General features: G+C 51.7%; 1 protein-coding gene across 5 annotated transcripts in view; it reads right to left on the bottom strand.

Moving 5' to 3' along the window:
- Nucleotides 1–4,730: 4,730 nt before the first annotated feature.
- TNFSF14 (tumor necrosis factor (ligand) superfamily, member 14) overlaps nucleotides 4,731–11,299 on the bottom strand; it is an 8,194-nt gene continuing 1,625 nt past the window's right edge. For 2 of the 5 annotated variants that reach the window (XM_012646310.1, XM_012646314.1), the window contains 4 exons: nucleotides 9,386–10,062; nucleotides 7,907–7,943; nucleotides 7,610–7,651; nucleotides 4,731–6,640 (listed from right to left, as the gene is read on the bottom strand). In XM_012646310.1, coding sequence (XP_012501764.1) covers nucleotides 6,213–6,640; nucleotides 7,610–7,651; nucleotides 7,907–7,943; nucleotides 9,386–9,604 — 726 coding nt within the window. In that variant the 5' untranslated portion in view covers nucleotides 9,605–10,062 and the 3' untranslated portion in view covers nucleotides 4,731–6,212. Of the gene's footprint in view, nucleotides 6,641–7,609; nucleotides 7,652–7,906; nucleotides 7,944–9,385; nucleotides 10,063–10,887; nucleotides 11,031–11,299 lie in introns of all 5 variants that reach the window. The other 3 variants (XM_012646311.1, XM_012646312.1, XM_012646313.1) reach the window with 3 other exon arrangements.

Here is an 11,299-nt window from a genome sequence, read left to right as displayed (position 1 = left end):
CCACCACGCCCAACTAATTTTTCTTTTTTCTTTTTTGTAGAGATGGGGTCTCGCTCTTGCTCAGGCTGGTCTCCAACTCCCGGCCTCAAGTGATCCTCCCGTCTCAGCCTCCCAGAGTGCTGGGATTACAGGCGTGAGCCACCACACCTGGCCCCTGGTGCCTGTTTTTATCCAAACCATTGAAGACACCAGGTTGTTTGCCCTGTAGAATCTCCCAGTGTCCTGGATCATGCTGATTTACCCTTGTGGTGTCATCGTACATATTCCTCTATTTCCTATAAATCACGGCTCGGCAAGCATTTCCTGAAAATGGCCAGATACTAAATATTTTTGGCGTTGTGAGTCACGCGGCCCCTGTTATGATACAATTACTCGACTCTGCCATTGAAGTGCAAAAGTTGCCATAGACAACACACACACATGGGTGGAGGTGGCTGTGTACCAATAAAACTTTTTAGGGACGCTGGAATTGGAGTTGCATATAATTTGCACATGTTTTGAAATATCATTCTTCTTTTGATTTTCTTCAACCATTTAAAAACTGGAAGTGGGCAGGATTGGCCAGCACCTGCTGTAAACTGGGAGTTGGAACATGAGATTTGATCAGAGTTGAGTTTGATTTTGGGAGAGAGGGAAAGACACAAAAAGCTCTGTGGGTGGAGTTGGACTCTGAATAATTTGTGTTATTATGGGATTTTTGTTACTTTGTTGAGTGCGATCATGGCTGCATGATTTTATATACATATATATACACACACATATATAACATACATGTGTGTGTGTATACACACATAAATATGCATATATATGTCCCCTATCTCTTAGGGATGCATTCAAAATAGTGGGGGAGGAAGTGAAATGGGATGAGGTCTGAATTGATGTCAAATTTAAAAAGAGGGTAGTTGATAAAGTCAGCACGGCAGGACAGTGAAACTACTGAATCTGGGGGTTGGGTTTTAGACTCTTTTCCTCTTTTTGTGCACACTCATAAATTGTCCTAATAACTTTTGTTTAAAGTCTCTAGGAGGCCGGACGCGGTGGCTCACGCCTGTAATCCTAGCACTCTGGGAGGCCGAGGTGGGAGGATTGCTTGAGCTCAGGAGTTCGAGACCAGCCTGATCAAGAGTGAGACCCCGTCTCTACTAAAAATAGAAAGAAATTATCTGGACAACTAAAAATATATAGAAAAAATTAGCCGGGCATGGTGGCACATGCCTGTAGTCCCAGCTACTCGGGAGGCTGAGGCAGGAGGATCGCTTGAGCCCAGGAGTTTGAGGTTGCTGTGAGCTAGGCTGACGCCACAGCACTCTAGCCCAGGCAACAGAGTGAGACTCTGCCTCAATAAATAAATAAATAAATAAATAAATAAATAAATAAATAAATAAAAAATAAAGTCTCTAGGCATTAACAGTTAAAAAAAAAAATCTTCCAATGGTTTCCATCACGCTTGGGATAAAATTTGAAATCCTAATGTCCTATACAAAATTCTGCGTCTTGCACCCCCTTCACCCTTCTGACCACTACTCACCCCTCACTACCCCTGAGCTCCAGAGACTCTGGTTCCCTTTGATACTTGGATGTCTCCAAGCTCCTTCCTGCCTCAGGACCTTTGCACAGGCTGCTCCCTTAGACTGGAACACTCTTCCCTCCCACTATCTTATCAACTCAAAGATCAAATGTCAGTCCCCTTCATATCCCCCCATCCCAGTCACAATCCCTGTTATCTTATCATTCAAGGGTGCAAACTCAAATGTCTACAGGGGCCAAGTAGTTAACACAAATATGAAATGTGAACTAAAATAAAGTCTTAAGCTCCCCCATCAACCTAATGGACCCCCTCTTGGTCAAGGGGACCCAAGAAATATCCTAAAGCTGAGTTGCTGGCCATGAGAAGGGAGGTCAGACCTTCTCATCACGCCCCCTTCCCTTCTTGGAGATGTCCTTTGTAACTCAGTAACAGGCCTAAAGCTGTGCAAGACAAAGCTTAAATCACACCTGCAGGTCCTCAGTTTACCGTCCATATCTCATGAGTCTGGGTATACATCCAGTGACTTGTCTCTGATGAGCAGATTTCCTTATCTTAACTTAAAACATTCTAAGCATTTAGACAAAGCTTCATTTCTTTAACTAACTACAAATCGAAGAATCTTTAAACCCATCTGTAACCTGTAATCCCCCCCGCCCCGGCTTCGAGATGTCTCTGCGCCTTTTCTGGCCAAACCAATGTACACCTTCCATGTATTGATTTATGACTTCATGGGTAATTCCTGTCTCCCTGAAATGTATAAAACCAACTGTAACCCAAGCACAGTGAGACCACTTGCTCCTGGCCATGGCCACTCGTTCTTGGCTCAGAATAAACCTCTTTAAATTATTTCACAGAGATTGAGTTCTTTTCTGTTGACAGAAGTAAGCTGGATCTTATTTTTACCTTTTATTTATTTTTTGAGACAGTCCTGCTCTGTTGCCCAGGCTGGAGTGCAGTGGCGTCATCATAGCTCACAGCAGCCTCCAACTCCTGGGCTCAAGTGATCCTCCTGTCTCAGCCTCCCAAGTAGCTGGGACAACAGGTGTGCATCACCATGCCTGGCTAATTTTTCTATTTTTTTTTAAAGAAGGGGTCTTGCTATGTTGCCCAGGCTGGCCTCTAACTCCTGGCCTCAAGCAATCCTCCCACCTTGGCCTCTCAAAATGCCCACTGTGCCCGGCGGATAATTTGTTTTAGCATCATTATTTTTTTACTTCTACCACCTCTGGGTCTTGGTGAGAGCTGAAGAGAAGGAGGAGGGGTTTCCTGCTTGGGGCGTGGAGGGTAAGGGGAAGATGGTGGACTTCAGGTCCTGAGGAAGAGTTGGTGGCAGTGGCAGGTGGGGGGTAGCGGGGGAGGATGCATCCTGGACCACAGGAGGTGAAAAGCGGAAGCGAAGTAGATAAGTTTCTCAGAAATCACAAAGTAGGTCAGTGGCCTGAGCTAGGAGCTCCCTGCCCCTACGCCTTCTTTAAAATCAAGTTGGGATTTTTGCGCATGGAGGGCCTTCCCGTGTTCCCCTCCCATCTTCTCCTCCCCTCCTCCCTCTCTTTCCACCTCCCTCTCTCCCCACCTCCTCTTCCTCGTCCCTCCTGCTCCTCAAGGCTGCGAGGCCCCTCCCGGAATGATTTTTGGAGGCTAAACTTAGCAAGAGGTTCCATCCCCAGGCGGAAGTTGGTAGCTGCTGCTGCCGGCTTTTATAAATACATCGTCCCCACACCTTGGTTTCCTCATCAAAGCCACGGAAACTGAAAGACCATGATGAGAGTGAAGGAAACTCCAGTGGGGGCTGGAGCCGGGCATTTGGGGCTCTCCCACCTCCCACCAGCCCGCAAGGGCAGGGAGGCAGGAAACGGTCCTGGCTTCTTCGTGCTCCCTTGGCAGAGGTGGAGGGCATCCCTGCCTGTCTCCGACCACGGTTTCTGCATCTAAAATAGTCAAGACCATGACAGTTTCTGCCCAGGGCCAAGGCATGTCATATAAAGATGTAACTCACAACAAGTTGCCTGGCATAGGAACATGCCCAGTGAATGCCATTCTTATTTAATATTTCTCAATCCTTATGGCACGTGCACATTCATTGAGCTCTTACTGTGTACCGGGCACCAGAGCAAACCATTTTTCACATGCCTGAACTGATTTAATTTTTACAGCGAACCTAGGAGGCAAATACAGGTTGAGCATCCCTTACCCAGAATTGCTTGGGACCAGAAGTGTTTCAGATTTCACAGCTTTTCAGATTTTGAAATTTTTGTATATATATATATATAATGACATATCTTGGAGATGGGACCCAAATCTAAACACAAGATACATTTATGCTTCCCATACACCTTAGTTCATAGAGCCTGAAGGTAATCTCATGCCCTATGCGTAATAATTTTGTGCACGAAGCAAAGTTTGTGTCCGCGGAAAGCAAAGGTGTCACTCTCGCAGTCCCTCACGTGAATGATCTGTGGTTGTGTGGCGTAACCATCATTCCTGACTCTGAATTTATTGGCTATTGATAACCATTTTCTTACGCTATTCACACATAAGTACATGAGAGCAAAAAACACGACATACGTATCCAGCATGTGAGGAAAGATATATCCCAGCTAGAGAGGGCATTCCCTTAGGCACACTGAGTAAAACTGTGTGTTGCGAGCCTGCATTTTGACTGCAACCTGTCCCCGGAGGTCAGGTGTGGAATTTGCCACTTGTGGCATCAGGTCAGTGCTCAAAAAAGTTTCAGATTTTGGATTTTTGGATTAGGGATGCTCAACCTATACTCTTGTTACACTCCTCCCCCTGCCCCCCATTTTACAGATGAGGAAACTGAGGCACCAAGAGGTAATGGGACTTGTTCAAGGTCAGACAGCTAGTAAGTGACAGAGAGGACTTGGGACCCAGGACCATCTGATTGCAAAGCCAGTTTCCTTCGTCCTGGTGCAACTATGCAACGATGACAAGAACAATATCAACAATAATGATAACGATAATTCACTCACCTCTGGGATCTGAGCCCTCATCCTAGAGTCCTAGGAATTAAGACCTCCCTTCAGCCACATTGATACTGCTCATTTGCATAGATCATCTGATTTGCATGCATATCATTATGTGCCCCTCCCCCACCCCCTATTTCCCATGCACCCACTTAACTTTCAGGCTTGCCACTGGCTTGGGGGGGTCTGTCACTCCTTCCTGTATGCATTCAATAAGGGTGCCTTGCAGGGGGTAGCCTCCCCTTCCTCAGGAATTGTGGATTTGAGGGGTCTTTGGTTTCCCTGACATTTCCTGCAGGGAGCTGGGCTAACCGGGTTCAGGTTTCTCTCCTGCTAAAATGACCTCTGTGCGTCATGACATCCATCACTCTGCCTCTATGAGCCAACACCTGTTGCTGACTGTTGCCCCCCCTCCCCACCTGACTCTTCCCTTTCCCGTGGAGCTCTTCGGGCCTGGCATCCCACCCCAAATTTCTTCCCCTAAGAACTAGACGGATCCAGGTGCGACCGTTTCCCATTTATTTCACGGACCAGTAGTCAAGAGGCCCAGGGCTGTAAACAAGGTCTGGTCCTAACCCCAGGGTGTGTCAGTCTTGGCCGGGGAGGAACCCTGAGGCTGTGTGTGTATGTGTGTGTGGGTTGTGGTCGTGTGTTTATCATTGTGATGTTGTGTGTGTGTCACTGGGTCTGGCCGTGATGGGTGCGTCTGCATCTGATGGGACGAGCATTGCCAAGTGTGACGGTGACACCCCTGTGGGTGACCCTGTGGTCGTGTGTTGTGTGTGGCTGTGTTGTAGATGGTTGCCATGCAGTGCCACGACTGTTTGCAACGCTATGACTTCCATGTGATTATGTGGGGGTCTGAGGCTCTGCCCGGATGAGTCTGTCATTGTGAAACAGAAGGGACGTTACGTAGCCACGTGATAGATTCCCTGTGATGCCATAGGTTTGACGGCGTGGTCGTTCTGTCTTCCCGTCTTTCAATCAGCAAGCACTGGGCTGGCTGCCGAGGGCCCAGCAGTGGTGTTCTTGTGTCATGTCTGCTCAGCAGCGACGGGACACAGCCAGCCGGTCGGTGCTATGTGGGTAGCCAGAAACCAGCCACAGTGGCGGCATTTACACCATGGAAATTGGCAAACGAACACCACAAAGCCTCTCCTTGCGCCCAGGAGAGCTGGCTGCTAAACGGTTAGAAGCACCTTGCTGTGTGCTGTGTCTCTGAGCGTAACGTCCTGTGACTAGGCTGAGGCGTGGCCACCAGTCCGTGGGTGGGACTTGAGTATATGACCATGACTGTAGGTGGGGAGGGGCCCGGCTCTCTGCCGGATGAGTCCTGAGTCCGGATGATAAACCTGCCGCCCCCTGCTCGTACTCGCGAGAGTGGGGAACTTGACCAAGTTCCCTTCCGCGGGCGGCTCCCCGGAATCCCGAGCGCCACTTTCTTCTGAATCGAAAGTATAAATACCCACCCCTCACCCGTTCTTCCTGAATATCAGGCAAATCCGCTTTACCCCTCGCCCGGGGGTCTCCAGCCTCTCGGGGTGTCTGAGTTCTTGGTCCCTGGAGGTGCCCACCGAGCTCTCCGTCTTCCGAGTTTTGGATTCCCCGGGGCCCTCCAAGACCGCTGGCTTTTCGTCTCCCTGAGACACCCTCTGAGGTCTCCGCCTCAGACCCGCGCTCCGTCCGCCGCGCGCCTCCCTTCACACCATGAAAGCCCCGAAGTAGGACCGGGTGCCGTCGCGCAGTCGCACCAGGCGCTCCTCCGGCACACGGACGACCACCTCCTCCCCGGCCTCCAGGTGCACCACGCCGCCCAGGAAGCTGCTGTCCCACCAGACGCGGGCGCTGGCTGCCCGTCCGCAGGGTGACCGCCGGCTGACCAGCAGCTCCAGCTCCTCGGGGTAGCGGGGCGTGCGCTTGTAGAGGCCGTGGGTGATGGGCAGGCCGCCGGCCAGTCCCTGGGGGCAGCCCACACCGCCCAGCTGCACCTTGGAGTAGATGTAGTAGTAGCCAGCCTCCGAGGTCACCAAGGCCCCGTCGCGGTAGCTGAGGCCCCTCAGGAAGGCCAGGCCCAGCTGTGTTTCCCACAGCAGCGGACCCCCGCTGCCTGTCAAGCTGGAGTTGGCCCCTGGGGGAGAGAGAGAGAGACAAAGGGGAGCTGCCGGTCAGTACGTGTCCTACTCCTGTTGTGTGACCCTGGGCCAGTCTGCACCCTCTCTGAGCCTCCATCTCTCTGCTAGGCTGCTTTATGTCATAATTCACTTTATCCCCGCTTTGCACATCGGGGAAACCGAGGCACAGAGAAGCAAAGCAACTCGCTTAGTATACATCTTAAATCATTGCATCCCCTTTTGCAGGTGGGGAAACTGAGGCACAGAGAGGCAAAGTATCACGTTCTGCCAAGGGGGAAACCGAGGCACAGAGCCATGAAGTGACTTGCCAGAAAGCATCAAAACTTGCAAGTTGGCGGAACCAAGGAACCAGAGCGGAACACACCTCGGTTCCAGCAGCCTCGTAACCTCTGTGTGCCTCAGTTTCTCTCTCTGTAGAATGGAGACATGAATAGTACCTGCTTAGGATTTAATGAATTATTTTTAAATGTTTTTAATTTTAATTTTTTTGTAAAGATGGGGTCTCACTATATTGTCCAGGCTGGTCTCGAACTCTTGGCCTCATGTAGTAATAACCAGCCTGCGTGGGACCTTCTGAAGTCTCAGCCTGTTGGACCCACATTGAATGCACCATGCTTCTTCCTTTGCCCCATGAGAACTCGGAGGTAGGACCAGAGCTTTGCCTCGGCCTCCCAAAGGGCTGGGATTACAGGTGTGTGCCACCATGGCCCAAAGGATTAATATGTATAAAGCTTATGACAGTGTATGATGCCTTGTAAGCACTATATAAGGGTTAGTTAAATAAATAAAATTAGAAATACCTATCCCCCCCTCCCCCAGAGCCTGTGCTCTCGGCAACTCTGTGAATAAATATTTAAAGAGTGAATGAATGAATGAATGACTATGCTGACATGTTGGGGCATTTGTCCTATCTTCCCAGGACACCCTGCCCCCTGCCCCATACCAGGACCCAGGGTCCCCCTCACCTGTGAGGTGTGCTGCCGGGTTGACACGGTGGGACCTCCGCTCTGGGGAAAGAGGGTCAGAGGTTAGAAGCAAAGATCGTGGGGCTAAGGGTCAGCCTCCCGAGGGGTCATCACGTCCACCTCTCGGAGTGAACCCCACCCCTTCCGGAGTGACCCACACTTCTGCTTCTCAGGCCTGGGGGAGGGGCACCCGTGGGGCTTGGACCAGTTGTGCAAATCACGTTGGGCAATGCTGAGGGGTGGGGGCAGCGTGGGAACCATCCCACCTCCCTCCTGGGGATCGGGACCCCGACTCACCTTGCATCAGCTGCTCCCAGGAGCCTGCGTCTCTGTCCTGAAAATGCAGAAAGAGCCCACGGTGAGAACCTGTGGCGGGGGCCACACCCCGGCATTACTCACACACATGGCCAGTGGCCATAGACAGCACCGTCAGACACGCACACAGGGCCACGTGCATACACACACACATCCCGCCAGCAGCAGCCTCATGACCACCCAGTGCCTTAGTTTCCCTCTCTGTAAATGGAGTTGTGAATACTGCTTGCTTACGATTTCATGAATTAATATGTGTAGAGCGTATTAGGGTCCCTGGTACATAGTATGCACTACAGAAGGGTTTAATAAATAAGGAATATTAAAAAAATAGGCTCAGGGGTGGCAGCTCAAGGCTGTAGTCCCAGCACTTTGGGAAGCCAAGGGGGGAGGATCGCTTGAGGCCAGGAGTTTTGAGACCAGCCTGGGCAACATAGCAAGACCCCATCTCTACAAAAAATTAGAAAATTAGCCAGGTGCGGTGGCACATGCCTGTAGTCCCAGCTACTCAGGAGGCTGAGGTGGGAGGATTGCTTGAGGCCAGGAGTTGGAGGTTGCACTGAGCTGTGATCGTGCCACTGCCCTCCAGCCTGGACAATACAATGAGACTCTTGTCTCTAAAAAAAGAAATATCTGGACATCCAGACGGCCGGACATACGAACACCAGCCCGAGAATATGGACACCGGACACAGGGCACAGACCACAACACATACATGGTTCGCTGAGCAGACACACATGGAGTGAAACATGTGGACACGTGGTTTATGGATCCATGTATATCTGCAGACACAGAGACCAGAGATAAGACACACAGCACCAGGCTGTAGACAGGTAGACATGGGGACACGTGGGCACATGTATCCAGGCTGGCAGCACATGACCACATGGGTACATGCGGCCACCAGACGCAGACACAAGGAGAAGTGACATAAAGATCTAAGACCCAAAAGGGCCAGCCACATGGGCACGGTGTGGAGCACACACAGACCCACAGGGGCGGCACACAGACAGACAGACACCTCCGCGGCCAGCTGGAAACAGCCGGACAGAGAGATTCCCACAGGCTGAGACGGTCAAAGAGGATTAGCGACAATCCCAATAACACTGGTGAGGGCACAGCTGATAATCCCAGCAACGCTGCAGCGTCGGTTCCAATGGGTTGAGCACATGCCGTGGGCCAGCCACCGCCAGTCACCACGTTTGCCATATGGTACTTCATTGGTACTTCATGCCCTAGGAAGTGGGCGCTTCTGTTTTGTAGATGAGGAGACCGAGGTTCAGAGAGGTGAATTAACTTGTCCTGGGCTGGCGGCAGCCACTCAGGGTCAACGTGGATGCTCTTAGTCTGTGCCCCGTCCTACACGCGCACACACACACACACACACACACACACACACACACACACACACAAATGGCACAGGAGACCTGCCCCCCACACCGCCAGCCCCCAGGCCCCGCTCACCGGCAGGCGGGCGACAGTCTCCCCCAGGCGCCAGTGCAGCTGCAGCAGGAACCAGCCCTGGACGGCCAGCCCGGCCCCCATCGCAAACAGCAGGAGACCCAGACCCGCGCGGGCCGCGCTGCAGGGCTGTCTCCCGCGGCTTCGTCCCAGCCTCCTGAACGGGATGTCCGTCTGTCCTTCCACCGAGAACACTGAGGGCCGCACGACTCCCTCCTCCATGCCGAACAGACGTGGCCCCACGACGCCCCGGGGGCAGGGCTGGCTCTGCCCGGGTCCCTTCAGCCTCAGAGGAAACCGAAATTGCCCAACACTCCTGAGCTGCGCAGGCTGCAGACAGGCGCCCCTGGGCCCCGGGGCCGCCTTTAGAGCCGGGGCTCGGCCCCACCCCCTTCCCCACTCACCTTCCTCTTCTTCCTGTCCCCTGCCACCCCCGGCCCGGCCGTCTCACTCTAACTCATGTAGTGTCTCTCACACTTTCCAGAGGCTTCTGAAAATATGACTCAGGTGTGGATTGCGAGGGGAGGCCCCAGCTTTCCCTTCTTGGCCGCTGCGTTCACTGGGTCACCAGACACTGAGGACTTCCTGCGTGTGCCAGGCACCGCTCTGGGTTTGAAGGACGTGGCAGCGAACAAGGGCGACCAAGGCCCCTGCTTGTGTAGAGCGCCTATTCTGATGCACTGAGACAAGAAACCGAATAAATAAGCAAATAATATGTAGTGTTTAGACGGCGACAAGTGCAGTGAAAAATACAAGAGTGGAGTGAGGAGTGTGTGTGTGCACACGTATGTGCGTGTGCGCGCATGAGTCTGTAGGCGTATGTGTGTGCTGTTTGCGTGTGGGTGTGTGTATTCAGGTGTGTGCAGGCATGTGTACATGTGTGTATATATGTGTGCAGGTGCCTATTGCTGTGTGCATGTGTGTTCAGGTATGTACCTGCATGTGCATGTGTGCGCAGGTGGGTGCATACGTGTGTGGGGTGCATCTCTGTGTGTGGTCTGTGTACATGTGTGCATGTGTGTGCCTGTGTGTGCATGCACATGTGTGCACGTGGATGTGCATTTATCTGTTGTGTGCAGGTGTGTGTACATGTGCTTGCATTTGTGTGCATTGTGCAAATGTACGTGGGTGCGTACATGTGGAGGGTAGGTTCAGGTTTGTGTGTGTGTACACATATGTGTGTGCACATGCATGAATTTTTTAAATTGGAAGATATAGCTGGGGGTGAAACCACTGTCCACTCAGTTAACCCAAGACCTGGGAGTCCCACACTCCTTTCTGTCTCTAGCAAGCCCTGTGGATTCGACCTCCAAATCAGACCTCAAATCCCACCGCCTGTTTCCATGCCCGCTGCTACTACACTAGCTGAGTGCTGCGGAATGAACGTTTGTGTTCCTCCAAATTCACAGGTTGAAGCCTTCATCCCCAATGTCATGGTATAAGGAGGTGGGGCCTTTGGAAGGTCATTAGGTCATGACGGTGGGGCCCCATGATGGGATTAGCACCTCCATAAGAAGAGACAGGAGATGTTCACTCTGTCCTCCGCGTGAGACGCAGCGAGAGGGCAGCTGTCTGCAAACCAGGAGCAGAGCCCTCACCAGCAACTAACCACGCCGACACCCTGAACTTGGACTTCCAGCCTCTAGAACTGTGAGACATAAGTGATTGTCATTTATGAAGCCACCTAGTCTGCGGTATTTTGTTATAGCAGCGTGAGCTGACTGAGACTCTAAGGCAGTCCCATCTCTCGCTCAGACTGTTGTGGTAGCTTCCCACCTGGATGTTCTTCCTCACCTCTTGCCGCCTTAAAATTCATCCTCTATGTTCTCGATGGTGTGAGCTTGCTTGTTTATTTACTTATATTTCATTTCATTGGTGTGAAAGTCACGTCACATAAAACCATTTAAAAATGAACAA

Source organism: Propithecus coquereli, unplaced genomic scaffold (genome assembly GCF_000956105.1).
Source record: "Propithecus coquereli isolate 6110/MARCELLA unplaced genomic scaffold, Pcoq_1.0 Scaffold241, whole genome shotgun sequence".
In the NCBI taxonomy this organism is placed as follows: Eukaryota; Metazoa; Chordata; class Mammalia; order Primates; family Indriidae; genus Propithecus; species Propithecus coquereli.
Note: the sequence above shows the minus strand (reverse complement) of the source record. Positions and strands in the feature narration are given on the sequence as shown.